The sequence below is a fragment of the Gouania willdenowi genome, chromosome 10 (genome assembly GCF_900634775.1).
Source record: "Gouania willdenowi chromosome 10, fGouWil2.1, whole genome shotgun sequence".
Taxonomy (NCBI): Eukaryota; Metazoa; Chordata; class Actinopteri; order Blenniiformes; family Gobiesocidae; genus Gouania; species Gouania willdenowi.
The window spans coordinates 15,903,489-15,931,407 of NC_041053.1; the positions used below are offsets into that span (position 1 = coordinate 15,903,489).

The following is a 27,919-nucleotide window of genomic DNA, read 5'->3' on the forward strand; positions in this document are numbered from 1 at the left end:
TTTTTCCAATTACAATTAAATTACAATTATTTTTTATTCTCAGAAAGTCAATTACAATTACGTTCGCAAAAACTGAAATTAAATTACAATTAATCACAGGTACTGAGTATGAAATAAATTACCTAATGCAAGTTAACTTTCCTCTTGTTAGCTTTCTGTTAGCATCTCTTATGATAACGGTTCCTAAATCAGATGTAAATGACACTAAAAACAAATATCTATCCTCTAATTGATTTTCTATCTATTGGTTACTATCTTGTTAGGCTTCCTAATCAATGTAAATATAGATTTTAATATTTTTGTTGTCAGTATGCTGCTTGATTTGATTTTTTTTTAAATGGTAAAATGCAGGAAAGCTTGACATGAAACACATTTTAATGATCGATGACTATGTGTATAACTGTATATCGTAGAGGTGTCCCGATCAGATATTGATATCGGATGTCAGTCCAATATCAGCCATCGGACTGCATCTAAAATCACTGATGTAAGCGATTCGATAAAAAATCTCCGCTCCAACACTTCTATCCATAGGTGACTGTGGTTCACACTCCTACAAAGTAACCAACTGTTGCTGACTATTGTTCTCTGTTTGAGTAACATCACTTGATCAAGCCTTTTCTAACATTCCACACTACAAAATAAGTTATAAAAGTATGTATGATTTGTGCTGATATCATATCGGATCAATATCGGTATCGGCCGATATGCAAGGATGCAATATCGGTATCATATCCGAAGTGAAAAAGTTGTATCAGGACATCCCTAGTACATAGAACAGTAACATGGTTCCCCAGTTTAGCATTAAATTATAATTAACAATAACAAAGTCAGATATCTAAACCAATTACGATTACGACAGCAACAGATTTTTAAAGCTACAGTTACAATTATTGTAATCGTAATTGCAATTATAAATCATGCGATGTTAATTATAATTGACCCCAACCCTGATATGTGTTGCTGCTATGCTTGCTCTTCCCTGTATGCCCTCACCTCACTGACTGAGTTCATAAGGTGCTTCCTGCTGAGCGTCATGTTGAGTGTGTTGTTGTGGCTCAGCATGGGTGTCTTCATAAATACAAAGTCACTTGGGTGGGATAGGGTGGAGTAACAAGGCCTGTAGGTACGAGTGTGTGGGTCCTGAGGGCCCCCCACGACCTCCATGTACCGGATGGGCCCGTCAGTGTTGAGCTGCAGGTGCAGGTCCTTGCTGGGTCTCTGGTGGTAGCGGCTGGTTCTGCTGCGACCGTAGCAGCAGTAGTCAGAGCCTCCCAGCCCTGAGTCACGGTGCCTCAGGCAGCGCACCATGACAACAGCAAACGTGATGAAGGACACAGCCGATACACAAGCAAGGGCAATGATAAGGTACAAAGTGATATCCTGCATCCCCGTCTGCTGGTAGAAAGGTGTGTGACGTGGCCGTGCTGGAGCTTCATTGGCTTTACTCAACTCATCCACAGTTACAGTAATATTAACAAAACTGGACTTTGGTGGTTCACCATTATCCTGGATAATAATCACAATATCATAAGTTGAGCCATTCTCCTCCTCGGCCCACTTGCGGGTTGTGCGGAGCTCCCCGCTGTGAGGCCCAATCCGGAACATTCCTGCATTAGGTCCAGGGGCGATGGAGTAAAACAACCAAGCATTGTGCCCACTGTCTGCATCCACCCCCACTAGTTTGTTTATGAGGTGCCCTGGGCCTGCAGAAGGGGGCATAGTGAGCTGCAGTTTTTTATCTTTTGGGTAGGAAGGGTGTACAATCACTGGTGCATTGTCGTTGACATCTACCACAAACACATGCACAGTGACATTGGTGGTCAGTGGTGGTGTCCCTGCGTCCCGCGCCTGCACCTCTATACGAAAAGCATTTAGCTGTTCATGGTCCAGTGACCGCATGCTGTAAATGTGGCCATTGTCTGGATTAATGTAGACATATGATGATATTGGTGATCCTTGGACCATGGTGGGAAGGATGGAGTAGGAGATATGAGCATTTTCTCCTAGGTCTGGGTCAGTGGCTGAAACAGCTGTGATGGGAGCACTTGGAGCATTGTTCTCTGGGACATCCACAGAGTAGAAGGGCTGTGAGAAGGTGGGGGCATTGTCATTTACATCTGCGAGCTTCACCACAAAGGAAGTTTGGGACGAAAGCGGGGGAGAACCAGCATCAGTGGCTTTAATGACCACAGTGTACTCAGGGACCGCCTCTCGGTCCAGGCGTCCAACAGTGACGAGGCTGTAATGTGCACCAAATGCTGAAATAAGTTTAAAGGGCAAACGTGGAGGAATTGACAATGAAACTTTTCCATTGTCACCAAAATCCAGGTCTCGTGCACTTATCAGTGCTACTACTGTCTCTGGAGGCGAGTCCTCTTTAATTGAGCTGGTCAGTGAGGTCAGAGTCACTTCTGGTGCGTTGTCATTGACATCGATGACGTCAATGATGACGTTACAGGAGCCCTCCATTGCGGGAGAGCCTCCGTCTCTGGCCTGCACTGTAATGTGGTACGCAGTGGCTTTCTCATAGTCCACATCCCCTCGGACTCGGATCTCTCCGCTTTTAGAGTCCACACTGAATAGTTGGACAACACGATCCGGTGTGTATTTACTAAATAAAAAGGATATCTCCCCGTTGTTACCAGAGTCTACATCAGTGGCGTTTAACTTAGTCACTAAAGTGCCATGTGCTACATTCTCTAACAGCGCCACTTTCTTCACAGGCTCGTCAAAAACGGGCGCATTGTCATTCACGTCCAGAACTTTAATGAGCAGAAGAGTTGAGCCAGATTTCTCTGCCTGACCTCCATCCACTGCGGTGAGCAACAGGCGGAACGAGGCCTGGGCCTCCCTGTCCAGAGCTTTGTCCACCACCAGCTCTGGAAACTTACTGCCGTCGCTTTTACTCTCCACATTTAGAGTAAAAAAGTCGTTAGCTGCGAGGTGGTATGTGCGTAAAGAGTTGGTACCCACGTCCGGGTCGTGCGCGCTCTCCAGGCGGAACCGCGTGCCCGGCGCAGCCGCCTCGGAGATGTCCAAAGAAATGTTGCTGGTAGAAAACTGCGGCGCATTGTCATTCACATCCAGCACTTCCACCACCACTCGGTGAAACTCCAAAGGATCCTCCAGGAGGATCTGATAGTGTAGTGAACACGATGAACTCACATCGCACAGCTGCTCTCTGTCGATTTTCTCTTTTATCACCAAGTCTCCGTTTGTCTGCTTCACCTCAAAGTACTGCGTCGCTGACTCTGAAACAACCCGTAGTTTCCTCTGAACGATCCGCTGGGCAGAAAGGCCAAGATCCTTCGCGATATTCCCAACTATTGAGCCCAGGGCTAATTCCTCTGATACGGAATAACGGAGCTCTGCGGACGCGCAGGAGACACAGGCCAGATAGAAGTAGAGCCTCCACAGCGTCCCTCCTCCGGAGCGCTTCCTCTGCCTGCAGTCCATTGTGCTGCGCCCCGAGGATTGGCAACGTTTCTAAGTTCTTCTTTCACCGTAACATATCCACAATGTTCCTACACTGCGGCGGCCGAGCCTGAACACAAACGTATCCGTCTTAGAAATCCATCTGAGGGAGGTTTGGAGGCGGTCATGGCTCCAGTTCATGAGGAAACTCGGCACAGCGCACAAAAAGTTTACCGAGGCTCCGCTGGAAGTCTGAGCTCTGCTCTGTGTGTGTGTGTGTGTGTGTGTGTGTGTGCGTGCGTGCGTGCGTGTGTGTGTGTGTGTGTGTGTGGGCGGGGAGAGGCCAGGAGGAACGCCCCCCCCCCCCCCTCCATGGAACAAATGTTAGAGGTGTTTCCCTGGCGTAACTTCTCAGACACTTTTACTCAAATGAATATAGTTTGTGGCCGCATGGGGGCGCTATCTACAAACTGGTGATCCCAACGTGATTCACTCGTTTTCTTCTGAAGTTTCATTAAAAAAAAAGGCTCAAAGTTCTGAGTATGAGTTAGATGAATAATGCATGTGATGCAAAGTCAGAACACAAATATAAACCTTTAATATTGGGGGGAAAAAAAACGGTGAAAAGTATCCGTTTCACAAAAAACTTTCATTTCCATACTTATTTTCTGCAAGTTATCTTAATGAAAAAAACAAGGCTTTAAATATAGCTACAGTGGTTTTAAGGTCAATAATCAATAGTGACAAAACCTAAACTGCAAAATAAACATGAGAAACACGCAAACCTGACCTTTTCTTAATGTCTGCAACAGGTGTTTTAGTTTAACAGATGGTGAGTTACAACTTCAATTGTTTCAAGTTTTTGGCTGTCAATACAAATAGGGCTTTTTGGAGCTGCATGTGTAATTTATTTAGGTTTGGAGGTTTCTGAGCTATAATACACATGTGATTGAAGGTCATTATACTACTTTGGAAATAGTGTGTATAGTGGAATAAAATAGTGGAAATTATTATAAAGTTCCATTTTTCTGTCTTTTTTTTTCTTTCTACAATTAGGCTATTTTGTTTTGTATTTACCAAACAAGAAAAATACAAATGTACGTGTGAGAAGGTTTGCATCTTTGTGAATAAAGCATTAAAGTTGAAAAAACAAATATAATTTAATGAGATTTTCCCCCGAAAGAAAACATGAAGACAAACTAACAATGAAAAACTACCAAGTTAATGGAATCAAAAAAACGAGTTTAAAAGGAGGCCTGAATAGTACTTTCATGCATTTTCAATTTTTTCTCTTTTACAAGGAGGTGATATTTTTACTTGAGTAAGTATATAAAAACAACAACAATAATAATAATTAAAAAAAAAAAAAAAAAAAAAACTGAACAAACTCCAAAAAATGAAAAAAAAATTTCCAAAGGAATCTCAATCTTTAAAAGGACCACCAACCACACTGAGGTTACGCAATATGACAAGACAATGAGAGCATGAATCAGCGCTTACTATGAATATATATATACAATCGATGGATAGTAAAAATCCACATATGAAAATGATGGAGGTTTGCAGTTTGATCTCACCTGCTGGCTCTCAAAGGTCCAGGTGCTGTCAGGTAAAGACGCATCCAGAACACTGATGACCTCCTTAAAGTCTGTGGTGCTGCTGGGTTTAATGAGGGTGAAATCACTGTACTCTGACATTGGAGACATGCAGGACCTGAAGGACTGACTCTGAGACATCATGTCCCCTCCCAGGACCTCCACGTACTTTATAGGTCCGTCAGTGTTCAGCTGGATCTGTAGGTTCCTGTTGGGGTTCTTGTAATCCTCACAGTCACTCCTCCTCATGCAGCAGCTCCCACTGCTCCTGCTGCTCTTCATGCATTTCACCGCTAAGATGAGAAAAGTCACCAGAGACAGCACGGACACTGAGGCCAGAGACAGGATCAGATAAAGGGTGATTCTGCCCGTCTTGTTGCTGGGCTCGGCTGCTTTCTGTCGGAGCTCTGAGATGGGTTCGTGGGGACCGTCCTCCATGAGGATGGACACGGTGACGGTGGAGGACTGGACGGGTTCTCCATCGTCCTTGATCTCTATGAGCAGCCTCTGAGAGGAGTCGTCCTGCTCTGACACAGAGCGTTTAGTCCTCACCTCCCCTGTGTACTGACTGACAGTGAACAGAGAGGCGTCTGTGGCCTCCGCCACTCGGTACGACATCCAGGCGTTATGGCCCGAGTCAGCGTCCACAGCCGTCACCTTGGTAACCAGGTGACCCGCTTTAGCAGAGCGGGGCATCCTCTGATGGGAGAGGGAGCCCAGGACAGCGGAGGAGGGGTAGATCACAGCGGGGGCGTTGTCGTTCTGGTCCAGGATAAAAACATGGACGGTGGCGTTGCTGCTGAGAGACGGAGAGCCCTGGTCCTTTGCCTGGACCTGAATCTGAAACACCTTCAGCTTCTCGTAGTCAAACGAGTGCATGCTGTAGATGCTGCCGTTATCTGAGTTAATGTACACGTACGAGGAGACGGAGACGTCCTGCACTTTAGAGTCCAGGATGGAGTAAGAGATCTTAGCGTTTTCACCAAAATCCTCATCACCAGCTGATACTGAGTACAGTATAGAGCCTGGTACCCCGTTCTCCTTTAAATACACATTATAGGAGGGCTGTGTGAAAACAGGAGGGTTGTCATTAACGTCAGTGATTGTGACAGGTACAGTTTTCTTACTGATTAAAGGAGGTAAACCTGAATCTGAAGCTGTTATCTCTATGTTAAACTCAGAGCGGCTCTCTCTGTCTAAAGCACCACTGGTCACTAGTGCATAATTATTAGAAAATGATGGTTTCAGGTTAAAAGGAGAGCCTTTTGTAAGATGCACTGAAACTTTACCATTATCTCCAGAGTCTAGGTCTCTGGTACTGATCAAGGCAACCACAGTACCGCTCGGTGCGTCCTCACGTACCGGCTTTGGTTGGGATGTGAACACAATTTCAGGAATGTTATCATTGAAATCAGTCACATCGACTTGAACACGACAGTGACCCTCCATCTGAGGATTGCCTTTGTCTTTTGCCATTATATCAATATCAAATGACTTTGTAGTTTCATAGTCCAAATCTCCTTTTAAGGTGATTTCCCCCGTTTGTGAATTAATGTCAAAAATAGATGACACTGATTCTGGAGTCCTGGAGCCAAAAGAAAATTCTATTTCACCATTTAAACCTTCATCTGCATCTGTCGCTTTTGGCTTAATGACAACAGCTCCTTTTGGTGATTTTTCACCAAGAGACACTCCATAAACATTTTTTTCAAAAACAGGAAAATTATCATTATTGTCAAGAACATTAACAATTACTTGCGTGGCTCCTGACCTTGCTGGATTTCCTCCATCTATAGCTGTTAATAATATTTTGTGAACTGATTTATTCTCTCGGTCTAAAGGCTTTTCTAAAACCATTTCAGGGACTGTTTTACCCCCTTGCATTTTAATTTTAAGGGAAAAACACTCGTTTTTACTGAGTGTATATGATTTAAGTGAATTACTTCCAACATCCGGGTCATTGGCACTCTCTAAAGGAAAGCGCGTACCTACAGCTGCAGACTCAGCTATATTCAAAGACAGCTCGTTTGAAAGGAAGCTTGGAGAATTGTCATTAATGTCCCGTATTTCTACTTCTATTCGGTGTAACTGTAGCGGCTCTTCAACCACTACCTGCAGAGGCAGCACGCAGCTCGCGCTTTGTGCGCACAAAGCCTCTCTGTCTATCCTGTCATTCACCACCAGCTCGCCCTTCCCCGCATCCACGCTGAAATACTGCTTACCAGCCTCAGAGGCGACACGCAGCTTACGGTCAAAAATCTCTGTCAGTCCCAAACCGAGATCTTTGGCTAGATTTCCAACCACAGAGCCCTGCTTTAGTTCCTCTGGGATGCTGTACCGAGTCTGTCCGTCTGTTGTTCTCCATAAAAGAAAGAAATGAATCCACCAAAGAGCCAGCCATCTCCATCCTCTGCATCCCTTTGTCTTTGTCATCCCAGCGTCAACAAAACACATCATTTCCAATCCAGAGACACAAAGATCACAAAATCTAAATCCATATTAGTGTTAAATAATCCGAAAATAAATAGTCCAAACATGGTCAAAAAACAGATAATGGTGTAACCTCATGTTGGTTTTAATGCTTTACCATCCGTCCTCACACTGAGCGTACTGTGGGTGCTGAGGCTGAGTGGGGGAGGGAGTAGATCTCTTTGTACACTCCTGCCTGTGATTGGTGCACAGCACGCACATCTGACACCCAATGTGAAAATCCGAGAGCATCACAGTGAAAGGCATAAAGGGTGTTGTACTGAGCTTTCAATGCATCCCACATGCAGGATCATTTCCGTTAATATCACATTTAGGTGACTATTACATTAATAGGAATATCATAGTTATCATTTGGCAAACGCAGGCTTATTCTGAATTGTTTATGTGTTTACTCATAACTGGATAATAACTCAGCAGGCTATTCATTCACGTTAGAAAGCCTTTTAAATGAAGCAAACTGGAATTCAGAATTACTCATAAAACAATGATGAAAAACTAAAAATAATTTCAAACAAAAAAACAAAAAACAAATGCTATTTAAATATAGGATTTTTACAGACACCGGACCCTCTGGCATTTGAGTTTTATACTGAAACCCTGGCTATATCATAGAAACTGAAATCATTTCTGTAAAAGCTTTTCCCAAAGTATCTAATTCAAAGTAGTAGCCACCAACATTAAAAGTTACACACCAGTAGTTGGTAATGCCAGAAAGTAAACAAATATCAAAAAAAAAAAAAAAAAAATACATCCATTTCTAAAAAAAAAAAAACCTAAACAAGGGTAAAGAAAACTGAGTACCCATGGACCCAAGGTGAGACGGCTCAGAAGTCTGTTTTATATATGTATATATGTTTAAACATTGTTAGATTATTTATATTGAAAATAAAACGAGCCTGTGTGAAAATGAGCTGTTATCAAGCACGGTTTTGCACTAAAAACAATTCTTCATGCTGCATCAGGGCCCTACCACCCCATTTAAAACAGTGCAATTGGTGCGACCCACATGTGCTTTTGCTGCAGTGGTCGATGTGGCAGGTAGTCTGAACTGTGGATGTGAAGGAGTGGGAGATAGAGAGCAGCAGGAAACCATGTCTTTCCTCAAGAAAGGAAAACCAGGTTGGCAAAAACACAAAGAAAGAAATGAGAGGAAGAGAAAATCAACTGCATTCTTGTACATTTAGATGCTACAACATTCCTTTTGCATGTTAAATCCTAAAAAAATATTTTGAAGACTGCATTTTGCTTTTACCAAGTCTTAAGTAGTTGGCCAAAGTGTCCCCATGAGTCAAATAATTCTATATTTACCTTTTATTAACCAGATAAATATAGCAATATGATTAATAAACTTTTACTATAGCCTCACTATGAATATCGGATCCATTAACATTGTTTCCAAGCCAATGGATTTCATAGTTGTCATTTTCATGCATTTTGATACAATTTGTGAAATTTGTACGCGTTTGCTTTGTGTGTGTGTGTGTGTATACAAATATATATATGATTGCTTATTTTTTTTCCTCTTTTTTTAACATATACCCCTTCCCTACCCCATAAAATAAGAATTGCAGCCCCTAAATTGTAACAAAAGTACACAGTACATCTCACAAACACAGAATTCAATAAACCACTATAAAAGAGCAGATTTATAAAATACAAGCAATGGATATGGAGTTATTAGGTTATGGTGAAGAAAAGAGAAAGTTTTTATAATAATGCAGGAGTACTATAGCTTCCGGGTGAACAAAAAAATATACATCTTACAGTTGGGGCCCAACAAGATCATTTGTACCCAGGCCCCAAAATGTGGTGCTACACCCCTGTCCTTACATAACAGTCTGATAATGAGTTAAAGAATTCAAACTAATACTTGCAAAATACACTGATTTGATCTCACCTGCTGGCTCTCAAAGGTCCAGGTGCTGTCAGGTAAAGACGCATCCAGAACACTGATGACCTCCTTAAAGTCTGTGGTGCTGCTGGGTTTAATGAGGGTGAAATCACTGTACTCTGACATTGGAGACATGCAGGACCTGAAGGACTGACTCTGAGACATCATGTCCCCTCCCAGGACCTCCACATACTTTATAGGTCCATCAGTGTTCAGCTGGATCTGTAGGTTCCTGTTGGGGTTCTTGTAATCCTCACAGTCACTCCTCCTCATGCAGCAGCTCCCACTGCTCCTGCTGCTCTTCATGCATTTCACCGCTAAGATGAGAAAAGTCACCAGAGACAGCACGGACACCGAGGCCAGAGACAGGATCAGATAAAGGGTGATTCTACCCGTCTTGGTGCTGGGCTCGGCTGCTTTCTGTCGGAGCTCTAAGATGGGTTCGTGGGGACCATCCTCCATGAGGATGGACACGGTGACGGTGGAGGACTGGACGGGTTCTCCATCGTCCTTGATCTCTATGAGCAGCCTCTGAGAGGAGTCGTCCTGCTCTGACACAGAGCGTTTAGTCCTCACCTCCCCTGTGTACTGACTGACAGTGAACAGAGAGGCGTCTGTGGCCGCCGCCACTCGGTACGACATCCAGGCGTTATGGCCAGAGTCAGCATCCACAGCCGTCACCTTGGTAACCAGGTGACCCGCTTTAGCAGAGCGGGGCATCCTCTGATGGGAGAGGGAGCCCAGGACAGCGGAGGAGGGGTAGATCACAGCGGGGGCGTTGTCGTTCTGGTCCAGGATAAAAACATGGACGGTGGCGTTGCTGCTGAGAGACGGAGAGCCCTGGTCCTTTGCCTGGACCTGAATCTGAAACACCTTCAGCTTCTCGTAGTCAAACGAGTGCATGCTGTAGATGCTGCCGTTATCTGAGTTAATGTACACGTACGAGGAGACGGAGACGTCCTGCACTTTAGAGTCCAGGATGGAGTAAGAGATCTTAGCGTTTTCACCAAAATCCTCATCACTGGCTGATACTGAGTACAGTATAGAGCCTGGTACCCCGTTCTCCTTTAAATACACATTATAGGAGGGCTGTGTGAAAACAGGAGGGTTGTCATTAATGTCAGTAATGGTGACTTTAATCATTTTTCTGGCTGACAGAGGGGGAGAACCCATATCAGTGGCTGTAAGCTCAACGTCGTACACTGAGAACCTTTCTCGGTCCAAAGCACCATTTGTAACCAGTGCATAATTATCAGAAAAAGACGGTTTTAGTGTAAATGGTGAACCTTTTGGTGTCTGTAACGTCACTTTACCGTTTTGTCCTGAATCCCGGTCTCTGGCACTAATTAAAGCTACAACAGTACCACTAACTGAGTCCTCAGGTACAGAGTTTGGCTGCGAGGTCAGAAATATGAGTGGAACATTGTCATTAACATCAGCCACTTCAATTTGAACAGTGCAGTGTCCCTCCATCCTTGGCGTCCCTTTGTCCCTCGCACAAACATCTATTTCATAATTAGAAGTGGATTCAAAGTCTAATGTTCCGATTAGATGTATTTCCCCAGTTAGTGAATCAATGTCAAAAACTGATCGGACATTATCTGCTGTGTGCGTTCCAAATGAATATTCTACATCTCCGTTCAGACCTTCGTCTGTGTCATTTGCAGTTACTTTAAGGATGGACGCACCCCGCGCACTGTTTTCACTCACTGATATCTTATACAAGTTTTTCTCGAATACAGGGAAATTATCATTAATATCCAAAACATTAATATTTATCTGTGACACCCCTGATTTAACAGGGTTCCCCCCATCAATAGCTGTTAAAAGGAGGATATGTGCAGACTTTTTTTCTCTATCGAGGTTTTTAGATAAAACTAACTCTGGTACTTTTCTTCCACCAGAAACATCTTTAATTTTTAAACTAAAAAGCTCATCTTTACTCAAGGTATACGATCGCACGGAATTCACTCCGACATCTTGATCCTGTGCTATCTCCAGGGGAAACCGAGCTCCTGCAGCTGTAGACTCAGCTATTTGTAACATTATTTCAGGGGAAGGAAATTTAGGCGAATTGTCATTAATATCTTGTATTTCTACTTCTACTCGGTGCAGTTGCAGTGGTTTATCAACCACTACCTGCAGAGGCAGCACGCAGCTCGCGCTTTGTGCGCACAAAGCCTCTCTGTCTATCCTGTCATTCACCACCAGCTCGCCCTTCCCCGCATCCACGCTGAAATACTGCTTACCAGCCTCAGAGGCGACACGCAGCTTACGGTCAAAAATCTCTGTCAGTCCCAAACCGAGATCTTTGGCTAGATTTCCAACCACAGAGCCCTGCTTTAGTTCCTCTGGGATGCTGTACCGAGTCTGTCCGTCTGTTGTTCTCCATAAAAGAAAGAAATGAATCCACCAAAGAGCCAGCCATCTCCATCCTCTGCATCCCTTTGTCTTTGTCATCCTCGGTCCGCTACAACGCATCAAATGCCACCGAAATCATGTTTAAAACAACTCCTACATCCACAATAAAAGGAAAACACTCCCATCCTCAAAGTGAAGGAACCATTCAGTCATGGCTGTTATAAAATATATCAGCAAAATAGTAGAAAACAGGAGAACATTTCTCTGTCTCCCTCACAAAGCTCATTTATGTCAGAGCTCGACAGTGTTAAAGCCGCATGGGGGCGGGGACTAGATTGCTTGCACAGCTAAGGAATCCTATTGGTGGACAGGCTTATTTCCTACCAGCCAATAAGATGCAGAGACCTGATCAACAGCCTTAAAGTGACACTGAGCCTATAAAGCCATGTAATGAAAGCATATCACTGATATCAAAATTACAAATAAATCTTAGTATTTATACAAACAATCAGCAGAAAAATAGTTAAAAAATGATACTAACTAACCAACTACATATCAGTTTCTTTATAACAAAAAACATTAAAGAAATTATACTTAAAAAATGACTATTTTAGGAACGATGTAAACAGCAACTAAATACAAATAAATAAATAAAGAATAGAATCTGTATTCTGCCTAAAACATGTCTGCTCATGTGATGCTTGATTATGATAAAAAATATCAGCTATGTAAGGGAAAAATTAGATCCACTTAAACTTATATAATAATGTGTATATATATATATATATATATTCTTTCAGCGTTAAGCAAATAAACAAGAGGTAATCTCAAAATTTAAATCAACAAAAAAGTAGTGCTAAAAATCCTGCAACTTCAAGTTGCTATTCATGTGTTGCTAGAACTGAAATGTACATGGATAAAAAAAAAAAATTCTTTTTTCTTTTGAGTAAACAAAGAGGGTAACCATATTGTTTCAAATGATTGATCAAAATGAATTGGTATAGATTTTTATATTTTTCTTGCAAAAGTACAAACGATGATCAAAAGACCGTCAGTTTGTCGCTCTCCAACTAAGAGGTTCTGAAAAAAATTAAATCATAAAAAACCTCTAAAAGGAAAACTGATCCAGGATTATATTTCACTGCAATAACAAAGTTAAAATTTCACAATTTGAGAATAAACTATTGACAAAAATGATTGTTATTTATGAAACAGAACTGGAACGCTGCATATCAAACCAAAGAGTCATAATGTGAAGCTAAACATTTTGTTTACTGCAGAAAAATAGATATTCCTTTAATTGAGAATGCTAGTGAGACATCAGTCTATACCTTTGCCAGAAATACAACCTAAAAAAACATATAACCTCAACAACGACCACAAAAAAAAAAAAAAAAAAAAAAATACACTGATTTGATCTCACCTGCTGGCTCTCAAAGGTCCAGGTGCTGTCAGGTAAAGACGCATCCAGAACACTGATGACCTCCTTAAAGTCTGTGGTGCTGCTGGGTTTAATGAGGGTGAAATCACTGTACTCTGACATTGGAGACATGCAGGACCTGAAGGACTGACTCTGAGACATCATGTCCCCTCCCAGGACCTCCACATACTTTATAGGTCCATCAGTGTTCAGCTGGATCTGCAGGTTCCTGTTGGGGTTCTTGTAATCCTCACAGTCACTCCTCCTCATGCAGCAGCTCCCACTGCTCCTGCTGCTCTTCATGCATTTCACCGCTAAGATGAGAAAAGTCACCAGAGACAGCACGGACACCAAGGCCAGAGACAGGATCAGATAAAGGGTGATTCTGCCCGTCTTGGTGCTGGGCTCGGCTGCTTTCTGTCTGAGCTCTAAGATGGGTTCGTGGGGACCGTCCTCCATGAGGATGGACACGGTGACGGTGGAGGACTGGACGGGTTCTCCATCGTCCTTGATCTCTATGAGCAGCCTCTGAGAGGAGTCGTCCTGCTCTGACACAGAGCGTTTAGTCCTCACCTCCCCTGTGTACTGACTGACAGTGAACAGAGAGGCGTCTGTGGCCTCCGCCACTCGGTACGACATCCAGGCGTTATGGCCCGAGTCGGCGTCCACAGCCGTCACCTTGGTAACCAGGTGACCCGTTTTAGCAGAGCGGGGCATCCTCTGATGGGAGAGGGAGCCCAGGACAGCGGAGGAGGGGTAGATCACAGCGGGGGCGTTGTCGTTCTGGTCCAGGATAAAAACATGGACGGTGGCGTTGCTGCTGAGAGACGGAGAGCCCTGGTCCTTTGCCTGGACCTGAATCTGAAACACCTTCAGCTTCTCGTAGTCAAACGAGTGCATGCTGTAGATGCTGCCGTTATCTGAGTTAATGTACACGTACGAGGAGACGGAGACGTCTTGCACTTTAGAGTCCAGGATGGAGTAAGAGATCTTAGCGTTTTCACCAAAATCCTCATCACTGGCTGATACTGAGTACAGTATAGAGCCTGGTACCCCGTTCTCCTTTAAATACACATTATACACTTTCTGACTGAACACTGGGGCATTATCATTGACATCAGTAATAATTACATGTATAATTTTCCTACTTGAAAGGGGAGGAGATCCCGAATCAGTTGCTGTTATTTCAATAACATAAAGTGGAAACGTTTCTCTGTCTAATGGCCCACTGGTAACAAGAGCAAAATTATTTGAAAACGATGGTTTTAAAGTGAATGGGGAATTATTTGTAATTTGTACAACTACTTTACCGTTATCACTAGAATCAAAGTCACGGACACTGAGCAGAGCTACTACGGTTCCACTGCGGGAATCTTCTGGCAAAGAGGCTGATTGTGAAGTGAGGACTATATCTGGAGCGTTATCATTTACGTCCAACACCTCCACCTGCACAGTACAATGACCCTCCATTTTAGGAACCCCTTTGTCTTTTGCACTAACATCAATTCGATATGATGTTTGAGTTTCATAGTCTAATTGTTGTTTCAAACTTATCTCCCCTGTCACTGGATCAATGTTGAATAAGGAGAGGACTGATGGTGGCGTGTGCACACCGAGAGAATATTCCACCTCTCCATTTAAACCCTCGTCATTGTCTTTTGCTTTTGTCGCAATAATAAAAGAGCCGGTTGAAGTGTTTTCTTTAATTGTAACTTTGTATATACTATTTTCGAACATTGGCCCATTATCATTGTTATCAAGTACAATTATAGTTATTTTGGAAGTGCCAGACTTAACAGGATTTCCTCCGTCTATTGCGGTTAGAATTAGGTTATGAACAGCCTTTTTCTCTCTGTCCAGTGATTTATTTAACACTAATTCTGGTATTTTTCTATTATTTTCTATCTCTTTAACTTTCAAAGTAAAACACTCATCCTTGCTGATTGTATATGTTTTTAATCCGTTATTCCCAACATCGGGATCCTCTGCCATCTCTAAAGGAAAACGCACCCCTACTAATGTTGATTCCGCGATTTCTATTACATGGTCACTTTTCAAGAACGTGGGTGCGTTGTCATTTACATCTTTTATTTCTACTTCTATTCGGTGAGACTGTAAAGGATCTTCAACCACTACCTGCAGAGGCAGCACGCAGCTCGCGCTTTGTGCGCACAAAGCCTCTCTGTCTATCCTGTCATTCACCACCAGCTCGCCCTTCCCCGCATCCACGCTGAAATACTGCTTACCAGCCTCAGAGGCGACACGCAGCTTACGGTCAAAAATCTCTGTCAGTCCCAAACCGAGATCTTTGGCTAGATTTCCAACCACAGAGCCCTGCTTTAGTTCCTCTGGGATGCTGTACCGAGTCTGTCCGTCTGTTGTTCTCCATAAAAGAAAGAAATGAATCCACCAAAGAGCCAGCCATCTCCATCCTCTGCATCCCTTTGTCTTTGTCATCCTCGGTCCGCTACAACGCATCAAATGCCACCGAAATCATGTTTAAAACAATTCCTACATCCACAATAAAAGGAAAACACTCCCATCCTCAAAGTGAAGGAACCATTCAGTCATGGCTGTTATAAAATATATCAGCAAAATAGTAGAAAACAGGAGAACATTTCTCTGTCTCCCTCACAAAGCTCATTTATGTCAGAGCTCGACAGTGTTAAAGCCGCATGGGGGCGGGGACTAGATTGCTTGCACAGCTAAAGAATCCTATTGGTGGACAGGCTTATTTCCTACCAGCCAATAAGATGCAGAGACCTGATCAACAGCCTTAAAGTGACACTGAGCCTATAAAGCCATGTAACGAAAGCATATCACTGATATCAAAATGATAAAAAAAAAAAAAAAAATCTTAGAATTTATACAGAATATCAGAAGAAAAATAGTTTAAAAATTATACTAACTAACCAACTACATATCAGTTTCTTTAAAACAAAAATATGAAAGAAATGATATTTTAAAAAATATACTGTTTTTGGAACCATGTAAACAGCAAGTAAGTAAAAATAAATAAATAACAAATGGATTTTGTATTCAGCCTAAAACATGTCTGCTCATGTGACACTTAATCTCAAAAAGATATCAGCTATGTAAGGGAAAAAAAAGATCAACTTAAAACTTACCTTTATCATTCGCCTTTGAATCCAAACTTGAAAGACACACAAAGTGCTTTCAGCCAAAATTTATATATATATATAGGTATCTCTCAGCGTTAAGCAAATAAACAAGAGGTAAACCCAAAATATAAATCGGCAAAAAGTATAAAAATCCTGCAACTTGAAGTTGCTCTTCATATGTTGCTAGAACAGAAATGTACATGGATAAAAAATAGTTTTTTATTGTCATACGCTAAGTGTTTGTTTTTTTCTTCTTTTGGGTAAACAAAGAGGGCAACCATATTGCTTCAAATTATTGATCAAAATGAAGTGGTAGATTTTTATATAAATTTCTTGCCAAAAATACAAACTACAATCAAATGACCGTCAGTTTGTCGCTCTCCAACTAAGAGGTTCTGAAAATAATTAAATCATGAAAAACATCTAAAAGAAAAGCTGATCCAGGATTATATATCACTACAATAACAAAGTAAAAATTTCACAATTTGAGCTCGAACCATAAGTCATTGTTGCAGTGAGGTCTAATGCTCTTTTACATTTTTTATGTATCATAGATAATAATAAACTATTGACAAAAAATATCAATATTTATTAAACAGGACTGGAACGCTGCATATCAAACCAAAGAGTCTTAAAGTGAAGCTAAACATTTTGTTTTCTGCAGAAAAATAGATATTCCTTTCATTGAGAATGCCAGTGAGACATCAGTCTATCCTATGCCGGAAATATAACTTAAGAAAACATATAACCTCAACAACAACAATTTTTTTAAATCTGATTTGATCTCACCTGCTGGCTCTCAAAGGTCCAGGTGCTGTCAGGTAAAGACGCATCCAGAACACTGATGACCTCCTTAAAGTCTGTGGTGCTGCTGGGTTTAATGAGGGTGAAATCACTGTACTCTGACATTGGAGACATGCAGGACCTGAAGGACTGACTCTGAGACATCATGTCCCCTCCCAGGACCTCCACATACTTTATAGGTCCATCAGTGTTCAGCTGGATCTGTAGGTTCCTGTTGGGGTTCTTGTAATCCTCACAGTCACTCCTCCTCATGCAGCAGCTCCCACTGCTCCTGCTGCTCTTCATGCATTTCACCGCTAAGATGAGAAAAGTCACCAGAGACAGCACGGACACCGAGGCCAGAGACAGGATCAGATAAAGGGTGATTCTGCCCGTCTTGGTGCTGGGCTCGGCTGCTTTCTGTCTGAGCTCTAAGATGGGTTCGTGGGGACCGTCCTCCATGAGGATGGACACGGTGACGGTGGAGGACTGGACGGGTTCTCCATCATCCTTGATCTCTATGAGCAGCCTCTGAGAGGAGTCGTCCTGCTCTGACACAGAGCGTTTAGTCCTCACCTCCCCTGTGTACTGACTGACAGTGAACAGAGAGGCGTCTGTGGCCTCCGCCACTCGGTACGACATCCAGGCGTTATGGCCCGAGTCAGCGTCCACAGCCGTCACCTTGGTAACCAGGTGACCCGCTTTAGCAGAGCGGGGCATCCTCTGATGGGAGAGGGAGCCCAGGACAGCGGAGGAGGGGTAGATCACAGCGGGGGCGTTGTCGTTCTGGTCCAGGATAAAAACATGGACGGTGGCGTTGCTGCTGAGAGACGGAGAGCCCTGGTCCTTTGCCTGGACCTGAATCTGAAACACCTTCAGCTTCTCGTAGTCAAACGAGTGCATGCTGTAGATGCTGCCGTTATCTGAGTTAATGTACACGTACGAGGAGACGGAGACGTCCTGCACTTTAGAGTCCAGGATGGAGTAAGAGATCTTAGCGTTTTCACCAAAATCCTCATCATAGGCTGATACTGAGTACAGTATAGAGCCTGGTACCCCGTTCTCCTTTAAATACACATTATAGGAGGGCTGTGTGAAAACAGGAGGGTTATCATTAACGTCTCTAATCCTGACTGGTATAATTTTCTTACTTGACAAAGGAGGAGAACCTGAATCTGTTGCTGTTATCTCAATACTGTATTCAGAAACTTTTTCTCGGTCTAATGCACCGCTGGTAACAAGAGCATAATTATTAGAAAAAGACTGTTTCAGATTAAATGGTGAACCTCTGGGCAGTCGCAGGGTCACTCTGCTGTTGTTACCCGTGTCTGCGTCACGTGCACTGAGCAGAGCTACTACAGTCCCGCTCGCTGCGTCTTCACGCACAGGCTGTGGTTCAGATGTGAGAACAATTTGTGGAGTATTGTCATTTACATCAATAACATCCACCTGCAGACGACAGTGGCTTTCCATTTCAGGATCCCCTTTGTCTTTTGCAGTGATTTCAATCTTATAGGAAGGGACTTTTTCATAATCTAAATCACCTTTTAAATGCACTTCTCCAGTTAAGTGATTAATGTCAAATATAGATAATACAGAACTTGGTGACCGTGAACCAAAGGAAAACTCAAGTTCTCCGTTTTTTCCTTCGTCTGCATCAGTTGCAGCAATTTTAATGATGAACGCATTTTTTGCTGTGTTTTCTTCTAGCGAAATTTTGTACGTGCTTCTATCAAAAACGGGGAAATTGTCATTTACGTCAAGTACCGTTATTGTAATCTGTGTCGTACCGGAGAGCACCGGGTTTCCTCCGTCTAACGCGGTTAATAGTAGCTGATGAACCGCCTTCTTCTCTCGATCTAAAGGTTTGTCTAACACTAACTCTGGGATTGCTTTTCCATCTTCAACCTCCTTCATTTTTAATGTAAAACAATCATTTTTACCCAACGTGTAGGATTTGACCGAATTACTCCCAGCGTCTGAGTCCTCAGCACTTTCCAAAGGAAAACGAGTGCCCACTGCAGCGGTCTCAGCTATCTTTAAAGATAATTCTTTAGAGTGAAACAAAGGCGAGTTATCATTTATATCTTTTATTTCTACTTCTATTCGGTGAGACTGTAAAGGATCTTCAACCACTACCTGCAGAGGCAGCACGCAGCTCGCGCTTTGTGCGCACAAAGCCTCTCTGTCTATCCTGTCATTCACCACCAGCTCGCCCTTCCCCGCATCCACGCTGAAATACTGCTTACCAGCCTCAGAGGCGACACGCAGCTTACGGTCAAAAATCTCTGTCAGTCCCAAACCGAGATCTTTGGCTAGATTTCCAACCACAGAGCCCTGCTTTAGTTCCTCTGGGATGCTGTACCGAGTCTGTCCGTCTGTTGTTCTCCATAAAAGAAAGAAATGAATCCACCAAAGAGCCAGCCATCTCCATCCTCTGCATCCCTTTGTCTTTGTCATCCTCGGTCCGCTATAAAACCTCAAATCCAACCGAGGCAGTGACGAGGAAAAGATTTGAAATCCACCATTGCAGAGGGTTTCCTCGGAGAGTAAACCTCATTAATCACTGAGTATGAATTTAATCCGAAACATACAATCATCATATACTGCAGAATAGACGAGCACGTCGCGCTCTCTGTTCCTGTGGATCATTATGGAACGCTTTTTCAGCTCTGTGACTGAAGGGGGAGGGGGGATAGATTGCGTTATACAGTCTCAATCCCTATTGGTGCACAGCAACCGTCTGAATCATCCAATGAGATTAGACAAAATCTACACTGTTAAAGCGAGAGCAGCCTCAGCCTTCAATCCGTTACCAACATGACACAAAGGGTGTGAAAACACTGCGCTGAAGTGTATAAAGACAAGAGAAATAAACAGAGAATAATTATAAAAACTGAAGCTCAAAATACTTGAAAATTGTGTGTGTGTGTGTGTGTGTGTGTGTGTGTGTGTGTGTGTGTGTGTGTGTGTGTGTGTGTGTGTGTGTGTGTGTGTGTGTGTGTGTGCATGTGTATAATTACATTTTTTGCCGAGTTGTGGAAAAACATTTGGCAAATAAATGATAAACAAAGAGGATTTAACAAATTTAGCATGTAGTTATTTGGTAAGCATTATTTAATTTGTACACCATCTCTGCTTCAAAATTACGAATATATAAGGACCTACTGTATGTGTTTTTGGAGTGAAATAAATAACTAAATGACTAAAACTGAATGAGTGAAGAAGTGATAAAATAAATAAATAAAGTAATTAATAAATAGATGGCAAATTGTCAGAGATGCAAAAAAAAAAAAAAAAAAAGTCAGTTTGTCGCTGTTCAACTCAGAGGTGCTGAAAGCAGCAAACCCTGAAATTCCATCAAAAGAACGCTGATATATCAATTCAATAACAACATTAGCTTCAAAAGCAAAACTCAGGCTTATTGTCATTATATTATAGATTATAGTGAGGTCTAGTACTGTATAACTTGTTTTTCGGCATATTAAGGCATTTGGTCAAACACCTCTTTAACTGCAGTGAAAAACAACATATAATATTTTTACTTAATGGTAAAGAGAGGCTACTGCTTTGTTAAAAACAGTACAAAAAACAAAATCAATCAACCACATAAATCACATTTTCCAGTTTGATCTCACCTGCTGGCTCTCAAAGGTCCAGGTGCTGTCAGGTAAAGACGCATCCAGAACACTGATGACCTCCTTAAAGTCTGTGGTGCTGCTGGGTTTAATGAGGGTGAAATCACTGTACTCTGACATTGGAGACATGCAGGACCTGAAGGACTGACTCTGAGACATCATGTCCCCTCCCAGGACCTCCACATATTTTATAGGTCCATCAGTGTTCAGCTGGATCTGTAGGTTCCTGTTGGGGTTCTTGTAATCCTCACAGTCACTCCTCCTCATGCAGCAGCTCCCACTGCTCCTGCTGCTCTTCATGCATTTCACCGCTAAGATGAGAAAAGTCACCAGAGACAGCACGGACACCGAGGCCAGAGACAGGATCAGATAAAGGGTGATTCTACCCGTCTTGGTGCTGGGCTCGGCTGCTTTCTGTCGGAGCTCTAAGATGGGTTCGTGGGGACCGTCCTCCATGAGGATTGACACGGTGACGGTGGAGGACTGGACGGGTTCTCCATCGTCCTTGATCTCTATGAGCAGCCTCTGAGAGGAGTCGTCCTGCTCTGACACAGAGCGTTTAGTCCTCACCTCCCCTGTGTACTGACTGACAGTGAACAGAGAGGCGTCTGTGGCCTCCGCCACTCGGTACGACATCCAGGCGTTATGGCCCGAGTCAGCGTCCACAGCCGTCACCTTGGTAACCAGGTGACCCGCTTTAGCACAGCGGGGCATCCTCTGATGGGAGAGGGAGCCCAGGACAGCGGAGGAGGGGTAGATCACAGCGGGGGCGTTGTCGTTCTGGTCCAGGATAAAAACATGGACGGTGGCGTTGCTGCTGAGAGATGGAGAGCCCTGGTCCTTTGCCTGGACCTGAATCTGAAACACCTTCAGCTTCTCGTAGTCAAACGAGTGCATGCTGTAGATGCTGCCGTTATCTGAGTTAATGTACACGTACGAGGAGACGGAGACGTCCTGCACTTTAGAGTCCAGGATGGAGTAAGAGATCTTAGCGTTTTCACCAAAATCCTCATCATAGGCTGATACTGAGTACAGTATAGAGCCTGGTACCCCGTTCTCCTTTAAATACACATTATAGGAGGGCTGTGTGAAAACAGGAGGGTTATCATTAACGTCAGTGATTGTGACAGGTACAGTTTTCTTACTCCAAAGCGGAGGCGAGCCTGAGTCTGTTGCTGTTATTTCAATATTATACTCAGAGAGACGCTCTCGGTCTAAAACACCGCTTGTGACAAGTTCATAGTTATTTGAATAAGATGGTTTTAAAATAAAAGGAGAGCCTTTAGGAAGATGTAACTTCACTTTCCCGTTTTCACCGGAGTCTTGATCTCGTGCACTGATCAAAGCTACTACTGTGCCACTTGGTGCGTCTTCGCGCACAGGGCTGGGTTTGGAGGTGAGGACAATCTCTGGAGAATTATCATTTACATCTTCTACATCCACTTGCACACGACAGTGACCCTCCATTTCAGGAATCCCTTTGTCTTTAGCTGTTACATCAATACGGTATAATTTACTACTTTCATAATCTAATGTCCCCTTTAATATTATTTCTCCTGTTAAATAATTTATATCAAAAACGGATAACACAGACTCCGGGGTGCGGGATCCAAATGAATATACAATTTCACCATTAAGACCATCATCCGCATCTGTAGCTGTGAGTTTAATAGCAGATGATCCTTTAGTGCTGTTTTCTTTTAAAGAAACTTTAAATTCATTCTCACTGAATACAGGGAAGTTGTCATTGTTATCTAGCACGGTGATGGTGATTTTACAGGTCCCGGATTTTACTGGATTTCCTCCGTCCAGCGCTGTTAACAGCAGCTGGTGATGCGCATTTTTCTCTCGGTCCAAAGGCTTCTCTAACAACAATTCAGGAACACCGTCGTCATTTTTTGTTTCTTTGAACTTCAGAGAAAAATACTCGTTCTTACTAAGTGAAAATGTTTTTAAAGAATTGACTCCTACATCGAAGTCTTCTGCTTTCTCTAAAGGAAACCGTTTTCCGGCTCCAACTGATTCTGGTATTTTAAGCTTAATTTCCTGAGTTGGAAAACTTGGGGAGTTATCATTTATGTCTCTAATTTCTACTTCTATTCGGTGAGACTGTAAAGGGTTTTCAACCACTACCTGCAGAGGCAGCACGCAGCTCGCGCTTTGTGCGCACAAAGCCTCTCTGTCTATCCTGTCATTCACCACCAGCTCGCCCTTCCCCGCATCCACGCTGAAATACTGCTTACCAGCCTCAGAGGCGACACGCAGCTTACGGTCAAAAATCTCTGTCAGTCCCAAACCGAGATCTTTGGCTAGATTTCCAACCACAGAGCCCTGCTTTAGTTCCTCTGGGATGCTGTACCGAGTCTGTCCGTCTGTTGTTCTCCATAAAAGAAAGAAATGAATCCACCAAAGAGCCAGCCATCTCCATCCTCTGCATCCCTTTGTCTTTGTCATCCTCGGTCCGCTACAACGCATCAAATGCCACCGAAATCATGTTTAAAACAATTCCTACATCCACAATAAAAGGAAAACACTCCCATCCTCAAAGTGAAGGAACCATTCAGTCATGGCTGTTATAAAATATATCAGCAAAATAGTAGAAAACAGGAGAACATTTCTCTGTCTCCCTCACAAAGCTCATTTATGTCAGAGCTCGACAGTGTTAAAGCCGCATGGGGGCGGGGACTAGATTGCTTGCACAGCTAAGGAATCCTATTGGTGGACAGGCTTATTTCCTACCAGCCAATAAGATGCAGAGACCTGATCAATAGCCTTAAAGTGACACCGCTTCTACCATGCCATGGAAGGAACATTAGTTTTTGACACAATATTTATCAATGTAACATATTAATTTCTAAACATACTGATAAGAGTGATAAATGCACTTTTTTTGTTTTATAGAAGCTGAAACGATTTTACATTTGTTTCAACATTGACCTGATGTGTTCCTTTTTTTGAAATGTGGTTAAGGAATTTGTTTACAGCAAAACAAAAATTAATAGAAATAATGCGAATAGATGTTATTTTTTATCTTTGAAAACAAAAATAAATCATTGACTTTCATCATTGGTCTCATAATATCAATGGCAAAATTCCACATTTATAAATCAAAATTGTCAAAATCCATTCCAAATTTTCATCTTTCTGAATTGAGTTTAGTTATTATATGAATACTATAAAGTTTTGGGAAAACAAAAAAGGAGAAATAACTCTGCATCTGTATGAAAAATTGTTTCCTGTAACACAATGTGATGCCTGTATTTGTTTTATTCTTGAGTGATGTTTTCCCTGACTTTGTCCTTTGTTCCCTTTATGTTGTTTTACTGATTTGAAAACTTGCAATTTGTCAATAAAATTTGATTTAAAAAAGGAATATATATTAATAAATTTAAAACAAAAGATAAAACTTCATAATTATACAGAATTTGATCTAATTATTAATTTAAAATGAATACAACTGACAGCAAATAATTTTCTTTGAAACAAAAATGTAAATAAAAACTACAAAATCTGACTTTGATTTGCATAATGATGTACAGTTGATCAGTAATATTATAACTGAAGAGTATATTCCATTGTCTTCGCTTGTGAGACTTGGTTACGGAAAAGCTACAAATATCATGTGTAAGAGACATGTATTGGCTAATCCTTGCCTTTTATTTCTCAACCAAAACTTACAAAGTGCAAAACAAAATAATGTGCATGCAGCTTTAACTTATTTATTAAAAAATTATATCTTTCGGTTTGGAGAAATTTAACAATAACGTGGTAAATCCAAGATATAAATTGACTAAAAAGTAATGTTAAAAATCCTGCAACTTCTTGTATTATATCCACGTGGTGCTGAAGTTAAAAGACGTGTGTAAAAAAATATATAAGTGGTTTTAGTTGGTACTCCACATGTGTATATTGCTAGATTTCGATTAAAAAAATGTTCGTTGAAAGTGCAAACCATTATAAAATGACTGTTGGATTGTGATTGTCCAACTAAGATGTGCTAGAAACATAAAATCCATTAACAAAAGCTGATCATATCACGTTAAATATCACGACAGTAACAAAACTTAGATTTGAAAAATGGAACTCAAACCTTATGTCATTAAGGTATGTTCTGACACCTTTTGTGGTTTCAAAGAAATTCCAATAATTTCATTCATAAACTATACACAAATATGACTAATATAAATAAACGTGACTGGAATAGGCTGTAGGCTTCCATATTAAACCACAAAGGCCTTTGCTGAAGCCAAGCAACTTGTTCATTGCAGACAAAATATATAATATTACTATAATGCTGGTGAGTGTACTGTATATCATAGCGACAGATTCAATTTAAAAAAAATCACAAATAGCCACAAAAATAACTTATTTAATATCAGCTCACCTGCTGGCTCTCAAAGGTCCAGGTGCTGTCAGGTAAAGATGCATCCAGAACACTGATGACCTCCTTAAAGTCTGTGGTGCTGCTGGGTTTAATGAGGGTGAAATCACTGTACTCTGACATTGGAGACATGCAGGACCTGAAGGACTGACTCTGAGACATCATGTCCCCTCCCAAGACCTCCACATACTTTATAGGTCCATCAGTGTTCAGCTGGATCTGCAGGTTCCTGTTGGGGTTCTTGTAATCCTCACAGTCACTCCTCCTCATGCAGCAGCTCCCACTGCTCCTGCTGCTCTTCATGCATTTCACTGCTAAGATGAGAAAAGTCACCAGAGACAGCACGGACACCGAGGCCAGAGACAGGATCAGATAAAGGGTGATTCTACCCGTCTTGGTGCTGGGCTCGGCTGCTTTCTGTCTGAGCTCTAAGATGGGTTCGTGGGGACCGTCCTCCATGAGGATGGACACGGTGACGGTGGAGGACTGGACGGGTTCTCCATCGTCCTTGATCTCTATGAGCAGCCTCTGAGAGGAGTCGTCCTGCTCTGACACAGAGCGTTTAGTCCTCACCTCCCCTGTGTACTGACTGACAGTGAACAGAGAGGCGTCTGTGGCCTCCGCCACTCGGTACGACATCCAGGCGTTATGGCCCGAGTCAGCGTCCACAGCCGTCACCTTGGTAACCAGGTGACCCGCTTTTGCAGAGCGGGGCATCCTCTGATGGGAGAGGGAGCCCAGGACAGCGGAGGAGGGGTAGATCACAGCGGGGGCGTTGTCGTTCTGGTCCAGGATAAAAACATGGACGGTGGCGTTGCTGCTGAGAGACGGAGAGCCCTGGTCCTTTGCCTGGACCTGAATCTGAAACACCTTCAGCTTCTCGTAGTCAACGAGTGCATGCTGTAGATGCTGCCGTTATCTGAGTTAATGTACACGTACGAGGAGACGGAGACGTCCTGCACTTTAGAGTCCAGGATGGAGTAAGAGATCTTAGCGTTTTCACCAAAATCCTCATCATAGGCTGATACTGAGTACAGTATAGAGCCTGGTACCCCGTTCTCCTTTAAATACACATTATACACTTTCTGACTGAACACTGGGGCATTATCATTGACATCAGTAATAATTACAGGTATAATTTTCCTACTGGATAGTGAGGACGTGCCAGAATCAGTGGCTATTATCTCAATATTAATCTTAGAGACATTTTCTCTATCTAAAACACCATTAGTAACAAGTGCGTAATTTTGGGAAAAGGAGGGTTTTAAGGCAAATTTAGATTTATTTTCTAGCTGTAAAGTGACTTTTCCGTTATTACCGGAGTCAAGATCTCTAGCACTGAGCAAAGCTACTACAGTGCCATTTGGGGAGTCTTCACGCACAGGCTTTGGGTGGGATGTAACTATTATTTCTGGTGAATTGTCGTTTACATCTAAAACCTCTACATGAACAATGCAATGTCCCTCCATTCTCGGACTGCCTCTATCCTTTGCACTAATGTCTAATTCATAATTTGATGTATTTTCAAAATCTAATTTACCTTTAAGAAAAATGTTACCGGTTTTTGAATCAATAGTAAAAACAGAGCGAACTGCATCAGATGTGTGTGCACCAAACGAGTATTCAATCTCTCCATTTTGACCGTCATCAACGTCGGTGGCTTTTGTTTGCACTATTATTGCACCTTCTGCAGCATCTTCGCTGATTTGCACTTTATACAGTGTTTTCTCAAAGACAGGAACGTTGTCATTGTTGTCTAATATTACAATAGTTATCTGAGCAGTCCCTGATCTCACCGGGTTTCCTCCATCTAAAGCAGTCAGTAAAAGCTTGTGGACGGCTTTTTTTTCTCTGTCTAAAACTTTTGATAAAATCAACTCAGGGACTTTCCTTCCACCTGCAGCTTCTTTAATTCTAATGTTAAAACAATCGTCTTTACTGAGTGTGTACGACTTTAAAGAATTACTGCCAACATCCGGATCTATGGCGCTTTCTAATGGAAAACGCACGCCTATAACTGTGGATTCGGCGATCTCTAATGTAATTTCATTTGACGGGAATCTGGGTGCGTTATCATTAATATCTAAAATTTCAACTTCAACACGAAATAGTTGCAGCGGCTCTTCAACCACTACCTGCAGAGGCAGCACGCAGCTCGCGCTTTGTGCGCACAAAGCCTCTCTGTCTATCCTGTCATTCACCACCAGCTCGCCCTTCCCCGCATCCACGCTGAAATACTGCTTACCAGCCTCAGAGGCGACACGCAGCTTACGGTCAAAAATCTCTGTCAGTCCCAAACCGAGATCTTTGGCTAGATTTCCAACCACAGAGCCCTGCTTTAGTTCCTCTGGGATGCTGTACCGAGTCTGTCCGTCTGTTGTTCTCCATAAAAGAAAGAAATGAGTCCACCAAAGAGCCAGCCATCTCCATCCTCTGCATCCCTTTGTCTTTGTCATCCTTGATCCGCTATAAAACCTCAAATCCAACCGAGGCAGTGACCAGGAAAAGATTTGAAATCCACCATTGCAGAGGGTTTCCTCGGAGAGTAAACCTCATTAATCACTGAGTATGAATTTAATCCGAAACATACAATCATCATATACTGCAGAATAGACGAGCACGTCGCGCTCTCTGTTCCTGTGGATCATTATGGAACGCTTTTTCAGCTCTGTGACTGAAGGGGGAGGGGGGATAGATTGCGTTATACAGTCTCGATCCCTATTGGTGCACAGCAACCGTCTGAATCATCCAATGAGATTAGACAAAATCTACACTGTTAAAGCGAGAGCAGCCTCAGCCTTCAAACCGTTACCAACATGAC

The 27,919-nt window shown here is 42.5% G+C and overlaps 3 protein-coding genes and 1 pseudogene across 24 annotated transcripts in view; all 4 read right to left on the reverse strand.

Moving 5' to 3' along the window:
- The window catches only part of LOC114471230 (protocadherin gamma-C5-like), a 252,429-nt gene that overhangs the window by 12,969 nt on the left and 211,541 nt on the right, over positions 1–27,919 (reverse strand). For 4 of the 22 annotated variants that reach the window (XM_028459892.1, XM_028459891.1, XM_028459885.1 and 1 more), the window contains exon 1: positions 4,995–7,611. The exons of 12 other annotated variants lie outside the window; for them this stretch is intronic. In XM_028459892.1, the coding sequence (XP_028315693.1) occupies positions 4,995–7,469 (2,475 nt within the window). In that variant the 5' untranslated portion in view covers positions 7,470–7,611. Of the gene's footprint in view, positions 1–996; positions 3,847–4,994; positions 7,612–15,584; positions 15,850–19,492; positions 19,746–23,124; positions 23,365–27,919 lie in introns of those variants that run through there. 6 more of the 22 variants (XM_028459886.1, XM_028459889.1, XM_028459887.1 and 3 more) reach the window with 6 other exon arrangements.
- LOC114471232 (protocadherin gamma-C5-like) lies at positions 9,275–11,898 on the reverse strand. Its single transcript, XM_028459910.1, has one exon. It carries the CDS (start codon positions 11,872–11,874, stop codon positions 9,361–9,363), a length of 2,514 nt encoding a protein of 837 aa, XP_028315711.1. The 5' UTR covers positions 11,875–11,898; the 3' UTR covers positions 9,275–9,360.
- Positions 17,065–27,498, reverse strand: LOC114470907 (protocadherin gamma-C5-like). Its single transcript, XM_028459301.1, has 2 exons — positions 27,234–27,498; positions 17,065–19,218 (listed from the first exon to the last, which is right to left on the reverse strand). The coding sequence occupies exon 2, from the start codon at positions 18,994–18,996 to the stop codon at positions 17,065–17,067; it is 1,932 nt and encodes a 643-aa protein (XP_028315102.1). The 5' UTR covers positions 18,997–19,218; positions 27,234–27,498.
- LOC114471233 (protocadherin gamma-C5-like) lies at positions 25,093–27,845 on the reverse strand (annotated as a pseudogene).

What these genes read in the sequence shown, in the direction of transcription:
- LOC114471232 (XM_028459910.1), bottom strand. Translation starts at nt 11,874, where the DNA reads ATGCGTTGTAGCGGACCGAGGATGACAAAGACAAAGGGATGCAGAGGA.
- LOC114470907 (XM_028459301.1), bottom strand. Translation starts at nt 18,996, where the DNA reads ATGAAGGAGGTTGAAGATGGAAAAGCAATCCCAGAGTTAGTGTTAGAC.